The sequence below is a fragment of the Saccopteryx bilineata genome, chromosome 4 (assembly GCF_036850765.1).
Source record: "Saccopteryx bilineata isolate mSacBil1 chromosome 4, mSacBil1_pri_phased_curated, whole genome shotgun sequence".
NCBI lineage: Eukaryota > Metazoa > Chordata > Mammalia > Chiroptera > Emballonuridae > Saccopteryx > Saccopteryx bilineata.
Window position 1 is genome coordinate 171,086,500 of NC_089493.1, and position 24,758 is coordinate 171,111,257.

General features: G+C 44.5%; 1 protein-coding gene across 6 annotated transcripts in view; it reads right to left on the reverse strand.

The window, feature by feature from the left end:
- Positions 1-742: 742 nt before the first annotated feature.
- The window catches only part of PRELID2 (PRELI domain containing 2), an 87,332-nt gene continuing 63,316 nt past the window's right edge, over positions 743-24,758 (reverse strand). For 3 of the 6 annotated variants that reach the window (XR_010731052.1, XR_010731049.1, XR_010731053.1), the window contains 2 exons: positions 9,185-9,767; positions 743-5,021 (listed from right to left, as the gene is read on the reverse strand). Coding sequence is in view for 1 of the 6 variants with exons in the window: in XM_066272880.1 (XP_066128977.1) it covers positions 9,708-9,767 (60 nt within the window). In the remaining 5 variants the exon portion in view is untranslated. The remainder of the gene's footprint in view (positions 5,022-9,184; positions 9,768-24,758) is intronic. The other 3 variants (XR_010731050.1, XR_010731051.1, XM_066272880.1) reach the window with 3 other exon arrangements.

A 24,758-nucleotide genomic window follows, 5' to 3' on the forward strand; every position in this document is an offset into this window, starting at 1 on the left:
GCTGATCTCTCCACTGTGCATCCTGTGTTGACTTTTTTTGTACATCCATTAAATAAGCAATTATTGTCAGATGTACCCAAGAGGTGATGGAGCCTGGTCTCACCATCAACTGGTGTCCACTACTGCCATCTGTCAGTATGATGGTGCAAACCTCTGGAAACCCACTGGATCAAGACAAAAGACAAATCCTGTCTTTCTCTTGCACACAGAAGGTGCTCAACAGTGCTGGTTAAACTAAGGACTCTATCCCTAAAGGCACCCAGGAGCCACAAAAGAAATGCATCGATATGGTTTAGACAAGGTATTCTGGCCACAAGGTAAAGAAACCCAAATACAGTCAAGTAAAGAGGGGACAAATGACAGGATAAAGGCAAATCTTATGGTAACAAGGTACAGAAAGTATAGCCGAGCCTCACAGGTCCACAGGCAGCTGGTTAGCCTCTCCCCCACCTTTGGGACAATCAGACTTCATGGGGTGTCTGTGCCCCTTCTCCCTCTGCAGGCCCTAGCCCTTTGCTCCATTAGCACATGGCCCAAGGGGATCACCCAGTAAGAGATACTTCCGCTAATTTCTGGGAGAAACTTTCACTGCTCACTTTAGGGGAAGTGAGGAGCTAACCTGTGGTTGGTATAACACCCTCCTCTGGGGCCATGGAAAAGAACCAAGGTCATGAGAACAAACAATAAACACAAGCTCTGCTGAGTGATGTGATAACCGACGAAATTAGAAGCCACACGTAAATAAAATTGTAACACCTTTATTTCAGAATGATGGCAGGATCAAATTTCATAGGTATGCAACGAATTTATAGCTCCAAATCACAACAATACTGAAACAAAAACAACTCGTCATTCACAAAAAACTTGGCCTGAGAAATACGCCTTTGAATTTTAACCTTCTCACGTTTCACATTATGGAGCCGTACATATAAAAATGCCACCACGATCGGGGGGAGTCAACAGGCTAAAAAATCAAGAAACACCACGTGATGCAACAGTTCACTGATCTTAAGGTCACAGATCTGACAACTGCTGTTGAGGAGCAAGAAGTCAGTCAGAAGGAGATAATGGAGTCACTAAAATCGCGTCACTGAGTCAATGCAGCCACGTTCATTCATTTAACTGCCATTTACAAACTAGAAAAGCCTCTCAGAGCCTCACTCGGCTCCTGTGCATGTCACCTGACCTACCGGATGCAGGGTGTGATTTCCCAACTCCCACACGGCAAATGAGAGGGAAGTCCGAGGGGCAGGCAGAGCCCTGGCAGAGAGAAACAACAACTAACAGTGAGGGAAAAGAAAAGCTATAAAAACCACCCAGAATGCAAAGAGCAGAGCCTTTATACTACCTGAAAGAATTCAAAACATAAATAATGACCCTGAAAAGATATCATTATCTTCAGTAGATTCTGGTTTGCAAAAGCAGGTAAGTATATATATACTAACTTAAGAGGTGTGGCTACAACGTCGTCCCAGAACCCTGAGGTTGCCAGCTCGACGCCGAGGTCATCAGTTCGAGTCCCAGTCAGGGCATGTATGAGAAACAATCAATGGGTGCACCACGAAATGGAACAACGAGTTGATGCTTCCCTCTCTTCCTCCCCCCCACTCCATCTCTAGCCCTCTCTCAAAAATCAAGAGGGAAAAAAGGGGATTCCAGGTAAATAGTTGAAATAAAGCCCAAAGGATGTGCAACTACTATAAAGAATAGCCTTGAGTCGCCTGGACTATGCACCCCACAATGTCTGATAAATGAGATCTTACACATATACATACTACTTATATCAAACAAATATAGCACCAGTTTTTTATCCACATGTGACTGAAACCATAAGAGCTTCTTCATGACAAAAGCCCCTCGATCATGTAGGGATAGCTTATGTCAGCTTCTCTCTGCAGAAGAAATTTATATCGTGTCCTGAGTAATCAACTGTATTGATCAGTGAGCCCAATGGTCTGCAACACCTTCTTAAACGATAGAAGATGCAGAGACCAAAAACAGCTCTGCTAAATCAGTGTTTCTCAAAATATGGTCTGTGGAACAGCACACTCAGTCCCCTGGGGAACTTGTTATAAAATGCAGATCTCCATGTCCCAACTGAAACAACATGACTCGGACTGGGGGGTGGGGGTGGGGGTGGGGGGCTGGCCACCTGCTGGCTTGCTCACCTCCCCGGGGATTCCCGGTACAGGGGGAAGTCCAGGGCGCGCTGGGGGGAAGCAGCACCTGGAAGGGAAAGCTCAGCAAGCCCGCAGTGGGAGGGGGACCAGGTCTGCGCATTCACCGTTCCCGCCCACGTGCCCAATGTGCCCCAGAAGGCTGAACTCCCGGTTTCGACATTTCTTACACCAGACCACGGATTAAAAAAAAATAATAGTTAAATGCGAGCTTCTCGATGTTTCATCACAGGAAAAGGATTCTGACATAGAATAAAAATGAACTCAAACAAGCCCTAATGAATTTTTTTAAAAGCGTGAGATTGCTAAGGCACGGATGTGGAGCCTGAAGCAGCAGGTGCTTACAGGAGGAAGTGAGGGGAAGTGTCCGACAAAGTCCAGGGGATGATGGAGAAACAGGAGGAAGCCACTCCCACAAGCATCTTGGGGGAGCGGCAGAGGCAGCCCACACCCAGAACAGGGAAAGAAAGGCACACCTACGAAATACTAGCTGGTAGTTCAGGCTGGTCCTTAACACTCTTGAAGCAGAGGCTGCAAACTACTAGCAGACATATTTTGTTTGGCCAGCACAGTGAATTTGTCACCAACACATAAAAATCAGGAGCTTTTTAAAAATTTTTTTCTGGAAAATTGGAAGAACTAGAAAAACCAGCCACGTGGTGCCAATGCTGGGCTGAAGGCGGGCCAGGCGCGTGCTCCCGCCCCGCCCCCCGGCGGCGGCCCCAGCCCGCCTCACTCATCAGATCACCACTTGGACCCCTGCAGGCATTTGCACCGGCCACCCCCACTTCAAGGAATTCAGGCTAAAAGTTCAGCCTCTCTGTGTTCCACTATTTCTATTTCTAACAACAAATTCTTGCTACAAAGATCCTTTCCTACAGCAGAGGTGTTAAGAAAGAACTCAGAGAATGTCTGCAAATCACCTAGAAAGCATGGCCGTGTTCTCATCCTTAGCTGCTCACTGGAAGCACCTGGTGAGCTTTAAAAAATACTGCCGCTTGGCTCCCGCCCACAGATCCTGATGTATCAATCTGGGGTGTAACCCAGGTGTCAGGGTGGCACAGAGCTCCCCAGGAGGTCCTTAATGGACAGCCACTGCTGAGAACTCCTGCCTTCAGAGGAGACAGGTTGTTGAGTATGAAGGGTTAAGTTTGTTCCACTGTCAATCTCCAAATACAAATCTCTTATCTCTGCACATCTCCTCTCATTTGTGAAAGGGGGCAGACCTGGCTGGATAGCTCAGTTGGATAGAGCATTGTTCTGCAGCACAGAGGTTACCAGTTCGATCCCTAGGCAGGGCACATATGGGGACAGATTGGTGTTTCTGTCTCTCTTTCCTTTCTTCTCTCTTTAAAATCAATAAAATACACATGAAAAAAATTATTCCAAAAGCCTACAAAATGCCATTTACAAGCTGGAAAGGAGGTCAAAGTATGTTCTGGTTTCTACTACTCATTTTCCTCCAACACAATTGAAGAATAAAACACTAAGGAAATGAGGAGAAATTATCCCCAAAGACAAAATTCAGGCCGCACAAACAACTCAAGTACAATAAGAAGAGGCTCACAGTGTCAGGCTTGTACAAAAAAGAAAAATACAATTGCTTTGAAATGCATCAATGCACTAAGTGGAAATTTTTTCAAATATTAAAAATAAGTAAATAAAATTTCCCCAAGACTTTCCATTAATAGCCCAATTTTTATCTTAAGATGGATTCCAAATTTTTACCTCTCTTCAAGTTCTCTGTAAGGCAGTGTGCATTTATAGTCTGGCTTCCGGTCACGGGAAATGCAAACTACTGTCGTCTAACTTTCAAACAGTGATGCTCCCATCCATTACCTTTGAAAAGTACATTTTCAAAATGGTTTCACATAATGAGAATGGCTTCTATTTACTGGACGTCTACTATGTATCAAGAACGCTAGGTACTTTATATTTATATATGATCCAAACTTGGTCCAACAACCTCACAAAGTTAATTCGATGACTTCATTTACAGATTTTTAAAAATGAGTATCATAAAGATTGAAAATTATGCTCTAAGGGGCTTGGTAGGTGGCAGCGCTCGGATGAAACCCAGGTCTGTCTGTCTGACTCCCAAACATGTGCTTTTCACACAGGAAGTAAGATCTGTGCCCAATTATCCCCACTTGCTCAGGGAAAACAGAGGTGACGATCTGCACCACATCTCAGGATGAGTTAGTAGGAGTCAAGATGGTACATAACCTTCCCGCTCTCCACCCGATGTTTTTTCAGATCCACAGCTTGTATGTTACATTAGAAAAGCTATATCGGTGCCAGTTATGTAGTACTTATGGGTCTAAATCAGATGCTCCTGATTTCTGAGCTTCTTCAACATTCCTATAAATGTGCCCCCCCCCCAACCTCAGGTCTGGTACAGTCCTGTCTGTTCCAGGCCTCCTGTGAATCAGGTATCAGGTTCAATTTCTCTGTTCACCCTGGAATCCTCTCATGGATCCTATGAGCAATGACACAAACAATACAAAGACACAAGCACCACTCTCCAGGCCTGTCCTTGGCTATCCGGTCACCATCCCCAGGCCATCAGCAGGACATCCTGAAGAAGGGTGACATCACCTTCTATGGGTTTCCCCTTTATCTGTGAAATCGTAAAGGGTCTATGCCATAAAAATCCAGCTAGAAGGACTCATCTCCGTGAGGGCCGCTGTTTGAGGCTGGCTCCCAGGGGAGTGGGTCATTTCATGTCCTGGCAGGAAGGTCTCCCCTTCTTTCAGCGGCCAACCTGCATTTGGAAAACTGAGTCTTTGATGTGTTGTATCCGAGAAGTGACTCTTGAGCAAAAGTAGACACAACACAGCTCCCCTGCAAGAGAAAGCAAACAGGCGTTACCACCTCGTAAACAGGCCTCAACCACCAATGCTTATTTGCCCTCTTTTTAAGAGTCACTTGAGTTCAATAACTATGGATAATTCTTGAAGAAACAGCACTTCTGCCTCCTAATGATCTTGGACTAAAGCAAGCATCTCATTTGATTAAGTCCAATGACCTAAAGGGAGCTGGTTCAAAGGGGAGTGAAGACGGAGCTGAAACGGAGGTCTCGGTCATTCCCATGCGAACGAACGGACTCTGCTGTGCTATCAAACCTCATCACGCCTGGTCTCCCGGCCGCCGGCAGCAAGAACACACACATGTCAGGGCTATTTGTTTTATTCAAAAATGACAGGAAATCAAAAATCTATCCCATGGACGTGTCAGCAGCAGCAGCACCCCCGGCATATTGTTTAGTGAGATTTATGAACCTCTCATTCGGCTCCCAACACAACTTACCAGCTAAGCTTTCTAATTATCAAAAGCCCACTTGGACGTATATCCAGGGATTCTGGGGAGTATCTTAGGGCTAGGCACCACATACAACATGGTCACTTTCTAGGTGAATGGAAACTATGCAGCATTTTTTGACAGAGAAAGACAAATACCATATGATCTCAGTTATGTGTGGAAACGAAAGACAAAATAAATGAACCACCAACACAAACAAACTCACAAATTATGCAGCTTTGAAACGTGGCATGCTATTAGAAACAGTCAATAACAACCTCTTATGCACATTTGTGCAAAACTCGCAGAATGTGTTTATTAAGGAGTAAAAACAGTGAAAGTCCAAGGCTGGCAAATTGCGTTCACCGTCCACAGTGCCTATGCCGTTGTCACGTGACAGTGTCGCTTTATCGACTGCACAGAATGCCCGTATTTCCACACCCTTATGCATAGGCACTGGGACTTTGTGAGCCATGTTAATGATTGCTGTTGCTGGTACCTTAACTTCATTGTTGTGTTCATCTTAATGCTTTTTTTATGCCTTAAAATAACATCCAACTGGTGATGCCAAAGCTAAAGCAGAGAGCATAAACCATCACACTATTAACTTTGGAATGGAGGTAAGATGTGATCCTATACTATATATAAAAGAAAGGCCAAACCACCACCACAAAGTGCTCTCATGTTAACTTAGGAGAGGGCAGGCTCTAACCCAGGAGACAGAAAACTTTTTTTCTTTTTTTTTTTTTTTTTTTTTTGTATTTTTCTGAAGTTGGAAATGGGGAGGCAGTCAGACAGACTGCCGCATGCGCCCAACCGGGATCCACCTGGCATGCCCACCAGGGGGCGATGCTCCGCCCATCTGGGGCGTCGCTCTGTTGCAACCAGAGCCATTCTAGCGCCTGAGGCAGAGGCCACAGAGCCATCCTCAGCACCCGGGCCAACTCTGCTCCAATGGAGCCTTGGCGAGAGGGGAAGAGAAAGACAGAGAGGAAGGAGAGGGGGAGGGGTGGAGAAGCAGATGGGCGCTTCTCCTGTGTGCCCTGGCCGGGAATCAAACCCGGGACTCCTGCACTCCAGGCCGACACTCTACCACTGAGCCAACCAGCCAGGGAAGAAAACTTTTTCTTAAGGCCCTGATAGTGTCTATGTTGGGCTCTGCAACCTGTAAGAGGTCTGCCACAGCCCTTCCGTCTGCTGTTGTACCTAGAACACAGCCGGGAGCCCAGCTGCGTTCCAATAAAGCTTTATTTGCAAAAGCAGACAACAGGCTGGATTTGGCCAGTGGGCTCTCATTGGCTGGTCCCCGCACTTCAGTTTGTTCCTCCCACCTCTTCTTTTAATGTGGCATTTTACTGCCCAGAAAATCAGTAATTCTTCCACTTAAACCATGCTCCCATTTTCTATAGAGCTAATTTTGAGAAAGTAAAAAGTTCCGTTAAAACAGGCACATTTCAAGCTTGCAAAAACGTTGTAAAAATAGTGAAGAAAACAAGTTTAAAAAGGAGAAGCTATAAGCGGACAAAAGCATCGCAGCGACTTCCGAGCTTCAGAGTTCTGTATAGTGTTTTCGGTGATGCTTACAAAACTGTAGGTGTCTGTCCAGACTCACAAAACGGTGCACTTAACTAACACGGGTCAAGTCAGTTGTACAGAGATAATGCCTCAACGAAGCTGATTTTGAAAAGGCTTGTGGATGCATGTGGTAAGGGTATGTACCTCTTACTTTCCATAAAAAGGGTATGCACCTCTGCTCCTCTGTGAATTATGTAAATCGTCTAGGAACTCCATTGCATTAAATGCAACACTTCCTGCACTGAACCTCTGTTTGTATACAGACCTCAACCTCTTGACTTAAGAGAACAAGTTACTTTTTAGAAACAATACAAAGTCCTCAGTTCATGGCTTAGCTCTCAAAACAAACAAACAGACAAACAAACAAAAACAAGGACATGGGTAATGTAAGACAACAAACAGGTAATGCTTGCTTAATTTCCTCACATTCACTAACAACACTTTAAGTCAAAAACCACATTGGTGGTGTGAGTCACGTCTCCTTTCTGTTCAGGTGTCTTCGCTCCAGTGTGGCGCCTGTCAACATTCAAGCAGGAAAAGGGAAGGCAGGAAGAGGCTGAGAGACTAAGATCAGAGGACAGCCATGCAAAATCACTTCCCTGATTAATCTAAAACCGACATGACAATACATGACAATAGTCTCCGACTCCAGCTAACAGCTTTGTCAGAGCCCCTCTGTTCAATCTGCCTCCATTCAGAGATGAAAGCTCATTGAAAGCAGCTCTTCTCCCAGTGTGGTCCCTGCACCAGCAGCACCAGCAGCGGCAGCGCTGCCTGGGAACCTGTCAGACACAAATTCTCAGGCTCCACCCAGACCTACAGAATCAGAAACTCGGGGGGTGGGGCCCACCAATCCATCTTTCACAAACTGTCCTGATGATTCTGAGGCTTACTAAAGTTTCAGAATGACTAATTTAAAGTTTTAAAACCAAGATAAGACTCTTCCCATGTGAGTAGTGTCCCTCGTTTTCTTATTTAACGCAGAGCAGACTTCAGGTCCCGAGTGCGTGGACCCCGGATGGAGGAGCTTGGTGAGCCGCAGGAAATGCCAGCAGGGAAAAACAGGGACACGCGGCCACAGCCTGCTCCACAGCTTTTCAAAAGCAGGGTGGATGCAGGAGCACACTATCTAGATTCTATTCCAACACTTTTGGAGCACCTGCCGTGCGCCAGGCCTGTGCTCAATGAAATGACCTTGTATCCCATTTCCAGGAATAAATAAATCTATTAGTGTTGTGTCAAGTGTACAGTATGAAGACAAACCCACAAATGAGCAGAAACACTTTATAACTCTCAAATTCACATGAGCAGGCATCACCAGCATGCTTTGGATGTTGAGGTAATTGCACATTATTGCTCCTTCTGCTTCTTCTTTGGTTAATTCATCCTGATCTTTATTGTGTATCACTATTAGAGTATCAGGTTGCTTATACAAAAACATCTGTACTATAGTTTAGCCCCATTAAGAAAGTTTTAGGTAATTCTGAATTACCCAAGACAATGTTTGCTGTACTTAAAGGTCTTAACCTTCTCTCAGATGTTAAAACTCAAAGCCCAATACATTTCATAAGGAGCAAATCCTCTATATTTATTTATTTTAGGCTTTGATTCTCTCTTAAGTAATTTTGTTCTGCCCTTTCCACTTTGAACACCAACTTCTTCATATAGACCAGGGTTCCCCAACCTTTTTGGGCCACGGACTGGTTTAATGTCAGAAAATATTTTCACTGACTGGCCTTTAGGGTAAATGTATCACGTAACTGAGACAAGCATCAAGAATGTGTCTTAGACGAATGTAACAGAGGGAATCTGGTCATTTTTTAAAAATAAAACATCGTTCAGACTTAACTATAAATAAAATGGAAATAATGTAAGTTATTTATTCTTTCTCTGCAGACTGGTACCAAATGGCCCACGGACCGGTACTGGTCCACGGCCCGGGGGTTGGGGACCACTGATATATACAATAAAAACTCCAGGTAAAAAAATTGAAGTGATTCTAAAATTCCCTGCTATCTGTTAACCCTACATTATTTGCCCTAAACCAGAAGCGGCCCATGCTCCGGCAAAAGTGTTCTTCCCTCCATCCTCTGCCCAGGGCAGACATTGCTAATCAATCATGGCACTCTTACCCAGAGCTTGTGAATTATTTTCTAGGCCTCCAAGTCCTTCGCCATAGCATTTCAGGCAGCCATCCCCAATCGATGGGAGTACATATGACTGACACATTGCATGGATTTCACTAGAGCCAATCACCATGCCCCTTTCTGCAGCTCTCAACTTCAACTCCACCTTCGGCTGCTCTCGGAACAATAAAATTAAAGCTTCAGTTTATCCTGAGCGGCAGTCTCTACAAATCCATGCCACCTTGAGGGCTGTAATCACGCTGGATTGTGCTGAGCAGTTTAAACAATTCGAGTGCAGTTGTAACTCAGCATGTAGTTCAAAACTGCTCTGAAAATCAAAGAACCAAGGAAATAAAGGTACAGAACAGATAATGAAACACCTGTGGGACCGTCCCCTGTGCATGTCACCGGGAAACGTGCAGCATGAGCGGCCCAGGGAGGCGGAGGCATACCACCGAGCTTATAAGCATGAACAGCACAGCCTGAGCAAACAATTCTGGCTTGGCTTTCGGCACTCACGGATGGGTCTTTATTCGGCTGAGGGGGCACCACACTGCTCCTTCAGCAGCGTCTCCATTATTCTAATTCCCTAGAGAGAGAAGAAAGAAAAATCAAAATGCCATATTTCATGCACAAGTGCTTTTACATTTATCACAGCCCTTCCCTTTCCAGGAATCCTAGTCACGGCCGTAGATTCATTTCAGAAAAGTAGGCTCACAGTCACGCCTTACATTTTTCTAATCTTCTGCTCATCAATTTCACATACATTATCGCCACGTGTGCTCAGAACTCCTGAGGGAAGTCGGGAGTTGAGGATCTCCACTTTAAACATAAAAAGAAGTACAGTCCAAGAAAAGCTAAGTAACTTCTTAAAGGTGGCCCAGCTGCTCAGTGGTACTGCCGGAGCTGGAATAATAAGGCTAATAATTATTATTAATTGAACACTTTCAAATGTGCTACATTCGCTGCTAGGGTTTTATGTGCATTATCCTGGGTAGTGGGTGCTGGGTGCACCCGTGAGATCCCCTCTGGGGCTCAGGCACCCCTTGCCCCATCTACCAGCACTGTTAGCAGCCGAGGCCTCAAAGCCACCCTCTCCGCCAAAGGAAGCTGCCTTACCTGAGGTCACGCCCCCTCTCCACAAGCAATGGCTGGTAGATACAGGGGTCTAAAGGCCTGACCCCTTCTCTCAATTCGGGACAACTCTGAGGAGCATCCTATCTCCAGCTCCCCAAGGGATCAGCTGAGACCTTCATCACAACTGTGTCACAGTGCAACGTCACCACAGCCTGATCCTGCTTTCCTCGCCCCCTCCCGGGTTGTCCCTGAGCATCCTCTTAGGCGCCTGTCTGCACCCAGATCCCCGTCTCTCAAGGAGTCCTTGGTCCTGCTAACAGCTGGCCCAGGACACCTGGTTTAATACCCACAAAACCCTCAACAAGTACTGTTCCTAACCCCATCTTACTGATGAGGCCACAGAAACTCAAAGAGGTTAAGGTCTTTATGCAGCGATTAGGTAATAATGCAGGGAAAGATCAGAGGCATCTGATTCTGTCTCAGGGGCTACCCTTTACCTTCTCACAATACTCACTCCACTACTGTACAGTCGAGCTGTCTACCCACCCACCCTGGCCAGTCAATTCGACCTCAGAGGAAACAGGAAAGCAGATATCTCCTCTTTCTACCTCCCAGGACAAGTGCTGAAGACCAGAGGGTAAACCGCCAGGAAGAAAGACAGGACTACGATGTAATTATGAACTAGGCTCTCAAGGAGGTCCATGCCGTATCCGAGGGCATGGGACACACGGTTCTCAGGGACTGGGAAATATTTAGAGAGAATGCCAGCAGGTCAAAGCTAAGCTAAAATACAGCCCCACCCCCGGGCTCCTCAAAGAAAGATGTTGATTTAATGGGACTCAAGTAATGAGCAGCCAGATGATTCTCACGACCAGGTTTGGGAAGCACTGAGTACACCCACCAGAGAAGGGAAAGGACTTCCTATCTGGGGTTTATTCTGAGCCACGGGAGGGCCACGCACATCTAGAGAAGTTAATAAAATATACTGGGTGGGCCAAAGTAGGCTCACAGTTATGAGTACACTAAAAAGAGTTTATTCTTATATTATTATTTATTCATCGTTGTATTTGTTATTTGTATTACAACTGTAAACCGTCTTTTGCCCACCCCTCTATTCAGCACCAACGCACACTCGGCGAAATGTTATGTTTCCTTCAAGGTTTCAGAGGGTCCTTCAGATTCGGGCCGGCCATCCCCGCAAACTTTGCCACTGCCGTGGAAGGAAGTATTAATGAAAAGATCTCGCCAGAATGCCAAGGAGCATGGAGTGTCGGGTGAACCAGAGCAGCACACTGCAGGGCCGGGCACACCGTCCTCAGTCAGGAGACCTGGCTCACGGCTCTGCCGATTCTTCTCCTGGGGACCGTGGGCTAGCGACCTTTCCTAAGAAGTGTGTTAGGCCAGAGAGCTCAGGGGACTGCAAGGCTGACTAGACAGTGCTTTCCACACCCAGCTGCTCACCGGAATTCCTAGGAACCCAGAGAAGAAAATACCGGTCCCCACGCCCTTTCCAGGTCAACTCAATCACTACTTCCAGTGCGGGGGCCTGGAATCTGTCGATTTAAAATGTACCTCGTGTGGTCTAAAACACAAGGTCCAATTTACTGGGATTTATAAATGGCAGCTTGACATCACTTCCAACTAATAATTAACTTATTAGTTGATCCCTTCCAACTGATGAAATAATCCTCCTTAAACATGTCTGAAGATGCAATATATACAGCAATCCTGTACTCTCAGAGCTACTCCCCTTTTAAAGAATTCGAGGGAAGGTCACCAGCTTGAGCACGGGCTCATTTGGTTTGAGCAAAAGCTCACCAGCTTGGACCCAAGGTCGCTGGCTCGAGCAAGGGGTTACTGGGTCTGCTGAAGGCCCGTGGTCAAGGCACATATGAGAAAGCAATCAATGAACAACTAAGGTGTCGCAATGTACAATGAAAAACTAATGATTGATGCTTCTCATCTCTCCGTTCCTGTCTGTCTGTCCCGGTCTCTCCCTCTCTCTGATTCTCTTTCTGTCTCTGTAAAAAAAGAAGAAGAATTTGAGGGAAAGAAGAGGAGCAGGGGGTACAACAACTAGTGGAATAAAATTAACCCAAAACCAGAATTGTGCTCATTTCTTCTCTCGTTCACTCAACAACAGATCCAGTTAGCATATATTTATTGTGCACCTACTATGGACACTGGCGAGAAAAGGGGAACAGACAAGATAAAGTCCCTGTCCTCATTGAGCTTACAGTCTACTGGATTTCCTTCCCTGGTTTCAGCAAATCCCTGGACAATAATGAAATGTCTTCCTTCTATTTTCAGGAAGACTAGAAACCACCATGCTAATTCTGTTTCAAGCTTCCTTTTGCAGAGGGGGCACATAAATCAAGACGGCTTTAAAACCAGCAGGACACACTCTTTGCGTAGGAAGTGAGCTCTGTGAACTCTCCCCATCCGTCTAAATGAGGAGCCCACCACTTACGGAGCCAAACACTAATTGACATAAGTGAAGACTTTGAGGTTTGCCTTGGGAATTGAAAAACGTTATTTATTGAATCAATTATGTTCACAATGGGGCAGTTGATTATTCTTCCCTTTTCTCCCCTCTTATAACAATTTATTCTTTTTAAGCAGCACAGCACAAAATGGGGGTGAAGAGAGAGACCTATAAAGTGAAATTAAAAAAATAAAAAACCCTACCTGGGAGGCCAAACCATTCTTCAGTATTTCTGTTTGGTAAAGAAAGACCAAATCAAAGCCCAATCGATACAGTCCTTTCAAATAAAGTTCCAGCACTTAAAACTCAATCCCCAGGATATCAGGCTTAAAAGGGACAAAATTTACACCGCTTATCACACAACTGCGTCTAAAATGCAGAACAAACAAGAAGCGGACCCACCTTCACAGATACGGTTTAAAAGCTTTTTGGACTGACACACCGTAAACCAGCTTGATTTCATTACTTCTTTCCCCTCTGAGACTCTCTCCTCTCTGTAACTAAGCTGTCTTCCTCTACATGCCAGCAGAGAGGGGAGGGGACTCCTTCAGTCCCATTGTCCTCATACCAGAGCTGTGCTGGGAAAACACATCCCCAGCAAGGAGACTCACGTCTTCCAGATTCAAAACGCTTCCCCCTCCTCACTCCGGAGTCTCCCGAGTCTCCGGTAGCTGATTACTACGCAAAATAAAAAGCTTGTCTCAAGAGGAGAGGGAGTAAGTTAGAACTAAAGGTGGACTGATCAAGGCAGTATGTTTATTTTACCAAACTGATGCTTCCTTAAGAAGCTCCGATGTACCTAGCAGGCCCTGAAGAGAGTAATATTAAGACCTTATAAAAATGACAAAGTTCTAAAGCAGTTCTTAGGAAGACCCATCTATGATGGCTCTCTTAGCAAAAGAGAAGTCCTCACTGCATTACCACAATGGTAAAAAAAAAATGAGTTGGGGGTGCCGAGGAAGAATTGGTGGGGGAGATATATTCAGTGGGACACTTTAATCTATGTAAACACAAATTAAAATAATAAATTAAGAAAGAATCACATGCTGTATAACCATGTAGATGGGTGAATATATTTGGAAATATCAGATCCAGAGACAAACTACAGAATAGGAACCTTCATTTAAAAAAAATTATATTTCCTAAAAACATCAGTAAGTAGATAAAATAATATGAGAGGAGATCGTAGTGTTCTGATTACAAGAAGAAACACATAGAGAGAACTTAGAAAACATAGAAAGAGTGTGGAGATAATCAAATATACGATGACAGAAAATGATCTGACTTTGGGTGATGGGCGCACAACAGAATCAACAGTTCAAATGCTATAGAAATGTTCACCTGAAACCTATGTACACTTAGTGATCAATGTCACCCTGTTAAATTTAATTTTCTAAATAAAATTCAAAAATTTTAAAAAGCAAAATAAAAAATTAAAGTGACTGAAATTATGCAAAAAAAAAAAGGGTTGTTAAAGACGCCCCATGGAAACAGTGCTTTCTCGTGGGTCCAGCTTTGGAGTAAGTTCCAGCCCCAGCACCGGGGTCCTGGAGTGTGAGAGAGTACACCAATGCTGCCTGCAACAGGGGTACATAGAAGACAGGGAGCCTCCACTCAAGGGGTCAGCAGTCTCTTGGGAGGAAACAAAGGAATGCCAAATAACCGATGTGCAAAACAGCCTCTGAGCAGAGCTACCAGGATTAAAAGAAAATGTTCGATGGGAGAAGGAAAATAGAGACTAACCCTGTGGGACGGGAGGACCTGCAGAGGCCACAGGAAGAGGGATGTGAGTCAGGCCCAAAGTCTGGGTATGAGTGTGACATATGGAGAGGAAGGGAAGGCCATGCAGGTGGGAGGCTTAGGAAAAGCCATGCAGGTGGGAACAGCGTCTGTGTAGTCTAGCAACCGCCTCCCTGAAGGGTGGGAGCGTGGACTGGAGATGAGACGCCTCCCTGAAGGGTGGGAGCGTGGACTGGAGATGAGACCGTTCTTTCTGACCTTTCCACCCTCCCCCATCCTCTACCCCCCACGCCCCCTTCCTTGCACCTTTGCTCTGCTCTTTCATGGAAGACACAGCACAAAAAACATCCCAGCATTGCCACAAATGGCACTGAGATTATGCAAAGATACTATTAGGGAGATTTAGGGTATAGTGCAAGATTGGGCAACCTTGGGCATTTAGCTTAAATCCTCTTAATCTTCAACGGCTTCGTCTTTAAATGGACATAACAATATGGGCTTGTCCTAAGAATTTGTTAAAATACTCAGAGACATGGACAAGAGTGTGGGGGTTATGGGGTGGGGGGAGAGAGAGAAGGGGTTGGGGGAGGGGAGGGGCACAAAGAAAACCAGTTGTGATGGAAGGCAATTGGACTTTGGGTGATGGGAAATGCAGCATAATCAAATGTCAAAATAACCTAGAGATGTTTTCTCTGAACATATGTACCCTGATTTATCAATGTCACCCCATTAAAATTAATTAAAAAAAAAGAATTAGTTAAAATAATGTGTGATCTGGTTGGCACAGTACCGAGCTTCTGGTAAACAGTCGGTAAGTAAAGACTTGTTCTTCATCTGAATCACTTTAATGATCCCCTAACCCCACTAGAAAGGGACCTTCTCTGTCTTACTCGAGTTGTATACCCCAAAGAGCAATGGCTGGGACACAGAAGGCAGGTCCTAAATGTCTGCTGAATGAATGAGTCTATCCAGCAGACAATGAGTCACCAGCTTTCAGGCCTACCACAGCAGATGGCAAAGTGCTCAGAGGCAGGGAACAGAAGTTACTTACGTTTCCATCCTTCCTGTCTAGTGCGGAATCCAGCACACAATAGGTACTCAGAGTAGATGGATGACAAAACTAATCAACTGACTGCTTTTGAGTGCTCGGCTGATAAACTTGAACGTGGGCATTAGAGTATAGTCTGCCCAGTTGTTAGCATTCCTGCGGGCGGTTGAAAAGTTCCAGATACCAATGAGTGCCATGTGAAGGAACAAAATGAGGAAAGAATAAAGGACGAAAGTAAAAGGGAGGGAATGATGTGGAAAGAACGACACCGAGGTGGGACGTCAAACAGGTCCCGAAGAACCTGGGTTTGTCGAGAGCAGAGGAGAAAGTGGGGTCATTTCCCATGCTGCAGGCTGCACGAGAAAACCACTCACCTTTTGATAAAGAGATGTGCATCAAGTTGACTTTAAAAATCTCACTTCCCTTTTGATTCTAATTTTTTTTTATTAAGTTGGTTTGCATCAGACTTTCTTTAAATCTTTTCATTTACATGGGAATGAAAGGTAGAATAAGAATAGGTTACTGCCCTGCTTCAACCCTCCCATAGTATCCACTGCTCTCATAATAAAACCCACCCTTCTACCATGGCTAACAAAGCCCTGAATGACCGGCTTCCAGCCCATCTCGCCTATCTCAACGTCAGCTCTCTCCATTCTTCCCTCACTGCTCTCTCTTCACAGGTCATGCTCAGCGCGTGCATGTGCGCGTGCGCGTGTGTGTGTGTGTGTGTGTGTGTGTGTGTGTGTGTGTGTCTTATTCCCCCTTTGCCTTCTCCTACCTCCCCCACTCCCCCTTCCCTCTGGTGACCACCATACTGCTGTCTGTCTAGGACTCAGTTCCTTTCTTTCTCACTCACTGTTCCCTGTGCTCCCAGCAGGATCCTATCCTTACCTCCGAGTGGCTGGCCAGCTCCTGGCAATAGTCAGCTCTCAACTCCCCTCCTCCAGATTCCCCTGATTACCCAGGTCAGCCATGGTCTGGGTCAAAGAGCCCCATCTTACTGTCTTTACAGCATTCATTGCCCCAAATAATGATCCTGCTTTTAAAATATTTTGTACTGTCTGTCACCCCCTCCCCACAATAGAATGTGAGCTCCATGAGATGCTGAGAAAACTGGCCAGGGAGGGCGAGGCCAAGGGAGGAATCTGTATCCAGTTCTCACATGAAAAAGTAAGAGAAACAAAGCTCCCCCCAGGAGCAGGTCTCTGGCCACAACAAAGCACCTTTTAATCTGATGCTGTTCAGCTCTTTTCAGGACTTTCTTATCTAAAAAACTAGGATGACACCAAACAATAATAATCATTGAAATTCACTGGCACACATTTTACCTTCATTGGCTAATTCTCACCTCCTATCTGCTTTGGAGGATTATTGTCTTTTATTCAAAGAGAACTGAGGCTCAGAGAAATTAAGCATCCAGACCAAAAATCACACAGATCACGAAGAAGCAGAGCTTTTGCCTCCAAGGTGAGGCAAACAGGATTGAGGGTCCAGGATCCAGGCAGGACATTCCCACACTGGGGGGCTGGAGCTTTCCGTGAGATGGTGTATGTGGAAACACCCTTATAACACTGAGTATGTAGCAAGAGCTTCCTTCTCTTCTCTATTGACTATGTTCAAAACCCTGAGAGAGGAATCAGATTTGAGTCCTCCCGCCGAACTAAAGGGCATAATTCTGAATATGTGAATCATATTTAATCACATCCACAAACTATTTTAAACACAATGCTCTTCAAGTGGGAATATCCTGATAGAATATATGGCTTCAATGTAACTTTCCAAAATGGCTAATAAACTCTTGAGTAAGATTCATTTTTATTTTGATAAGTAACTCAATGTCTTTAGGTGTCACCACAGAACATTAAACTCACACAATAATTCAGATGTCTTTGCTTCACATTATAAAGCTTCTTCTCCCCTTAAGAATATTTCATCTTGGCCTGACCTGTGGTGGCGCAGTGGATAAAGCGTCGACCTGGAAATGCTGAGGTCGCCAGTTCAAAACCCTGGGCTTGCCTGGTCAAGGCACATATGGGAGTTGATGCTTCCAGCTCCTCCCCACCTTATCTCTCTGTCTCTCGCTCCTCTCTCTCTCCCTCTCTCTCTCTCTTTCTCTATCCTCTCTAAAATGAATAAATAAAATAAAAAAATATATAAAAAAAAAAGAATATTTCATCTCAATTTGTAATGGAAAAGAATATATTCCCAAATAATGAAACCTAAAACTTGGAGAGGACATTATATTATCTAGTCCAGACAGAAAACTCTCAGCAAAGGATAGAAAGTGGCCCATCTGATTTAGAGAGGTGTCCTGGGGTCACATATCAGAATGAAAGATTACAAAGCCATTTCCATATCGCCATCTTTCAAAAAACCCTGACTTAACATGAACATTTTAGTGGCTAAAAGGTCTTTCGTTATTGGTGTTCGTTTGTTTGTTTTATTTTATAAGGTTATTTCCCCCACCCCCAAGGGGATTCAATTAGTCTACTCTCATTTTTAATATTTAAAACTGTGACCTGTCTATAATTTCATTGTTCTTGACTACTTGGGCTTCCTGCAAAATATGGCTTTCTTACCACCAATCAAGGCCAGCCTCTGACCCAGTGCCACATGTCATCCATGGTCCCTATTCATTGGTCATCTCTTACCTGCTTAGAAATCTCTACTGATGGGAAGCTTTCTATTCCTAATTATAAGACCTTCCTTACACTGAAGCAGGGCTACCTCAGCACCCGGGACCAAAGGGCCCAGGCCCGACTCTTGTGCTCTTGACTGACAAATGAAAAGAGCAAGGTTCCTATCAATTCCCTTTATCAGCCATTTTTGCACTGCTCATCAGATGTAAGCTCAGCCATAATTTCACCTTGTTTCTTCCCTATTTTGAGAGGTAAAATAATTAGCAACTTGCTGATACATTTCATCAATAAATTGTCTCTAACAAAATAAATATATCCAACTAACATCCAATGACAAATCAGTAGATGCCCAGATAATTCTCCTTTTGTCTTTAATCTCTACCCTTCTCCTTCCCCCAGATTCATTCATTTCTATAAACCAACGAAGCTCTTTCCATATAGGGTCAATCCACTGTGTCTTCAAATCAGGCGGTCCCTTTGAACATAATATAATCTTTCAAAGCTCTGTTTCAGTCAAACACCCATCCCACCGTATCTCAACAATACTGAGGTTAATGATCATTTATCATAAGCTTACTACATGCCTAGGGCTTTGCCTACATTATCTCATTTAATCCTCTGGATAGTCCTATAAGGTAAGATACTTAGACTCTCATCATTTCCAAATAAAGAAACTGGGCCTCAGATCTAACTTGCTCAAGGCCACGTAGATATGAGTGGCCAACCTGGAATTCAAAGCTGTATTCCTTCAATGTTTTCTACAGTGAGTACCTGCCTCACTGGATTTGTTTCGCCCGTAAAATGGGAGGAGAGAAGAGAATCAGCCTAAATCCTTGGCAGGATGGCTCTGAGGATTCCATGAGGCCACAGGAAGCACTGACACAAGACAGACTTTGGTTAACCTTCACTTCCTCTTCTCCCCATGGCCCGAAACGAGGCCACTGATTTCCTTATGGACCTAGAACTGACGGGGGCCCTTCCAATGGGCTCTCACAATATGGCACTCCCATTCAGTTGCCAATTGGTGAGGAAATGTCAGCCGGGGCTCACCTTGTGCTTGTCCCTCTCTCACAAAGCTCCTCTGACCTGTTCTTTACATCGCCTCGAAGGGTCACTAAGACTTCTGATTGACAACCCTGAGGCCTGCAGGGTGAACCAGCTTTCCCTTGGTCTTGAGGATCATCAGCAACAGAATATTAGAACCCTAGGCCTGGGAAAGAGCTCGTTATTAAGAGGCTGAGGCCCCTACCAGGCTGTGCTGAGCACACTGTGCGCCTTGTCTTATTTAATCCTCACACCCAACCTGTGAGTCAGTGACGTGGGGGACGTGAGACGCAGCAGGTTAAGAAGCTTGATCAAAGGCACCCAGCTAGGAAGTGCTAAATCCAGATTCACACCCACGTTTTTTGTGACTCTAAGCCCTCGGCACACCACCTCCTTCAAAAGATATGTTCACAGGGGTCTCGTCTCAAATGACCAAAAAAATGGCATGTCACCTTAGGTATGACCCTTCCTGACAGCTCAAAGTTATCTTCGTCTACATCAGCATGGTTTTAATTTTATACATTTAAGGGAGGTAGGGTGAGACTGCACCATTTGTGCCAGACGCGTTGCATTTTCTGTTAATACACAGTGAAGGTCTCCCAGGCACCCTGGAGAAGCGGCAGAACTAACATGCCCAGGAAGCAGTTCTGTCTTGACCCAGTATCTGGGGATTACAACACCTTGGTTGACTGTCAAACACCAGCATGGAGAACCCTCTACTTCCCACAAAAAGACTTTTGCAGCTGAACATGATAACCATTTCTTGGGGACAATATCATAGGGGGGTGAGCAAGGTATCATGTCACACCTGGGAGCTGGAATGCTGACGTGAACTTTAGCAACATAAATATGATGCCAGGCCCATACTCCACATCTGTTGCGTTACCCGTGCAGTGGTGGGACCATTATATTCATGGTAAGTTTAAGAAGTGACGCTTTTAAAAAAAAAATTCTAAGCATTTATCATCACAAATTAACCGGAGCAACCATAACAAAAGCTACATGTAAATGACTTTTTAAAAACTCAAATATCTATATGCAAATAGCAGTCTAAAGATAAAATCCCTGCTGTTTATAAAATGAGTCATTTGCAAAGGGAGGGAAAAACCCACTGTAGACCTTAGAGACACAAATATTGTTTTAAAAAACTGCCAGCCCCAAAATAAACTAAGGGGAAAGTGGAGTAAAATAGAAAAACGCAGATGTGCACCTGGGGAGGGAAAACCCAACTCTTCCCTGCTGTGCGTTTCTTCCCTGAGAACCTCCTCTGCTAGTCACACAAAACACTACTGGTCACCAAATGTGTGGGCTGAGGGGATTCTCCACAAGAAGCAAGTCTCTGACACCAGGTGGTGTCCTACAATCTAACTCAAGTCTGACACTACCTGGAGATGACATCAAATCCCACAGGTTAAGGGTTCAGTCCCACAAGACAGACAGACACACACACACACATTTCATACACTAGTCACAAACCCACACTATCGCCTGTGCTTCTGACCAATTCGCTACAGTTCAGAGGTTCTAACAGCCCACTCCTTGGGTCCAATTAATTTGCTAGAGCAGATCCCAGAACTTAGGGAAACACTTCCATTTACTAGTTCATTAAAGGGTGGGATAAAGGATGCGAAGGACCAGACAGAGGAAGAGATGCACAGGGTGGGGTCTGGGAGGGTCCCGAGCACAAAACTTCTGTCCCGGTGGAGTGGGGGTGAGTCACCCTCCCAGAGTGGATGTGTCCACCAACCCGGAAGCTCTCTAAACTTCATCCTAATGGGACTTGAAGGAGTCTTTCTCACAGGGGCATGATCAATTATTAACTCCATTTCCAGCCCCTCTCTTCTCTCTGGAGGACGAGCGGTGGGGCTGAAAATGCCCGATGTCTAATCCTGACTCGGTCTTTCTGGTGACCAGTTCCCATCCAGGAACCATCCAAAAGTCACCTCGTTAGAACAAGACACTCCCGGGTCTCTATCACAGAGGGACCTACAAGGGTTTTAGGAGCCCTGTGTCGGATATGAAGTCAAAGACAAACATTAATTAAAACAAGAGATGCCATGAGATGAAAGTCACGCAGGCCTGCAAACAAAGATGTCATAGAAATCAGGCATTTGTCACGTGAAAGCTAAAGCTATAAAGGTGTATAAGATGTAAGGAATCTCAGTTCGGGGAGCAAGTGTTTGGCTTGCCTCTTTGGAGGTTAAGCTGCTCCACCAGCTAAATAAATCCTACTTCCTTCAAAAACAAGAGATGCTCCTAGTCCTCTTTCTTATCACTTAGGAAATGACAATAGTTTTACAAATTCTGTGCCAGGACTGGGGGCAGAGACCAATATACATATATTTCCTATGATCTCCCAGAGAAATTGAAGAAATGCTTGTAATAACACAGTTGATAATGTTACAAAGTTGCTCTACTAAATGGGAAACATCATTGGGTAATCCTTATGATCACATCCTTTGTATCACATGACCCCAGATACTCCTCGTGGATCAATGACGCCCACGCAGACAATGTTCTAAATCTACCAGCTACCTTGAATGTTAAACAATCTAATAAAACCCTTCCCTTCAATAAAAAAGCAAAGGCTTATACAAAATACATTCACACATCCTTCACTTGTTAATTTGCAAGGGTGAACAACAACCAGCATGATAAGCAGCTCTGGCTGTTCTGAGACTGCCGCACCATCCTTCACTCTGATTCACACCTCATTTGGAATTTGGCCGACAAGCTCAGGCTCACTGAGAAATACCTTGCTAGATGGAAGTGTAAAGGGATTTGCTGCTGGCAAAGTAAAATTGGGGAGGAGGAAGATGCAGCCTAGTCATCAAGTGCTCAGACTAAGGGTCCGACTGCCTGGTTTGAATCTGGGTTCTAGCACTCCCTACCTGTGTGATCTGGGCAGGTCAACACCTCTCTACGCCTCCTGGTCTATAAGATGCTGATAACAGTACTTACCCAGACAACTGTTGAGCAAACTAAAGGATGTTGCCTGGGGCATAGAAACTGCTCCATAAACATCACCTGTCATTGTTACCTTTCCTGCTGCCCCAATGGGCAAAATGTTTCTCTGCTTTCACGGCTATTATTAAGATAAAATGAAAGCATGAAGGCTCACCATTTTCGGAAAATAATACATTATGTATTACTGTATACATTATGTAAAATATTATGTACATTTGTATACATTATGTATACATATATATACACATTATGTGTATAAAACATTATGTACATTCGTTCACTAATTCAATATATATTTATTGAGCACTAAGAATGTGCTAGGTGTTGAGGTGAGGTGGTGAGACCCACACAGGAGCCTGTCATTCAGTGAGGAAGATAAAAATACATTCAAAGAATCATGACAATAGACACTTACTGAGAAGAATGCTTCAGGGAATCTTTTCTAAGGGAATGATACAAAATATAAAAGGCTCTGTGTATAAATGTTTCACACGGTCTCACTTTAATGGTAAAACTTGGAAATGACTTCAATGCACAATACTAAAGCAAAGGCCAAATCAATTATGATATAACTATCAAAGGAAATATTATGCAGTCATTAAAATGATGGCTTTGGAGTTTGCAGTTACTGTGAAGGCATTATGTATAAGAAAATATTACATGAAAAAAGCAAGACATGAAATTGTACTTATACTATAATTCTGATGGTTTAAAATCTGTATATGAAAGCCTGGAAGGAAGTATGCCAATTGGAGTCAAAATGGAAGGTAATTATCATTTATGGAGTATTTATTGTGTGCTGAGGAATTTAATCACTTAACACTATTTCCTTTAGTTCTTACATTCATAAGGTAGGTACTATTATTCCCACTTCGCCTACAAAGAGGTGAAATTTGTATATACCCTATGAGAGAGGGCGCCAAGCTTTAAACTCAGGATCGGCTGACTCCAAAGACAGGCTCCTTATGACCACTAAACATTTGTCAATGTCATAATGGGAAAAAGATGTTTTTGCTTATAACGTTGTTGCATTTTTTTTTTTAGTAACAACTGCTCATTTACTGCGTGCCCAGTCCTGCCCTCGGTTTTTTATGCACATAACTCATTTACTCCTCACAAGAACTCCATGCAGTAGGTTCCAATACTGTCCTAGTTTTACAGATGAGGAAAGTGAAACTCAAAACATTCAATGGGCCTGACCAGGCGGTGGCACAGTGGATAGAGTGTTGGACTGGGATGCGGAGGACCCAGATTCGAGACCCCGAGGTCGCCAGCTTGAGTGCGGGCTCATCTGGTTTGAGCAAAAGCTCACCAGCTTGGACCCAAGGTCACTGGCTCAAGCAAGGAGTTACTCAGTCTGCTGAAGGCCCGCTGTCAAGGCACATATGAGAAAGCAATCAATGAATAACTAAGGTGTCGTAATGTGCAACAAAAAAGCTAATGATTGATGCTTCTCATCTCTCCGTTCCTGTCTGTCTATCGCTCTCTCTGACTCTCTCTGTCTCTGAAAAAAAACCAAAAACCATTCGATGGCTTGCCCAGGGTCACAGAGCCGATCAGGACAGAGTATTCTGCTGGTTTCACAGAGTACCAGTGCAAAGGAACAATCATGGCGCTCTCTTCTGGAAACAGAACTGACATTTGTGTGCAGGTAGTACCTAGTCAAACACATCTGAAATAAATGTTTCAGAATTTTGTTCAAAGATTAAAAGAATCTCGAGGGAGGAGTGTAATCATGTTTAAATTATGAACTATTTCAAACACATCGAGAAGTGCAGGGAATAGAAAACCCAGTGGGCTAGAGCAAGTGTTGTCTTTACAAGTGACAAAAGCTGCATCCCCACAAAGGCCACTGGCTGAGAAAATTTTTAATTAGTAGCCTCTACATTCTTTTTAAACTGGGCATCAATATGAAAGGAGTTAACTCCCCCAAAGCCACCGTTTTCCTTTACTAAGGCAATTCAGAGAAAAATAGAAAAACAGTTTAGCTAGAATTGAAGGAGGAACGCTAGGCAAAGAATAAGGGTCAAATCCCAGGCAGTCCAGGGGATTGGAAAAAAACCGAAAGTGACAAGGAACGGTCACTCCAGCAAACCTGGGTTCAGGAGACACAAAGCTTCTTCCTCCGTAACAGGCAGACATTCCGACCTCCCCATCAACTGCCTGGGGCTCTGCCTGGGGGTACCCAGGACCACAAAAAGTGGGCACAGACAAAGAGGCCCTTCAGCATGAGAAGAAACTCTATAGTCGAGTGGGGAGACAGAATAAGAAATCACAGAGGTGGGGAGGATGACCCAGGGGAACAGCTGACACCTCGGAGAGCTGGAGGAACACTAACTAGCATGCCATAGGCTTAGCACACAACTGGACTTGAACCAGTGTATGTACCTGCAAGAAATGAAATCACCTTTGCAATTCAAGTTGCTCGCCCCAGAATTCTGTATTAACCCCTGATTGGAGACGCCTGAATGACATTCTCCTGGCCTTGCTGGTCAAGCTAAGAGCCTTCACTCAGCACAAAAAGGCCAGCTTGTCCAAGCCCAATCCTACAATGGATCTGATCCACAAAAGATCTGTGCC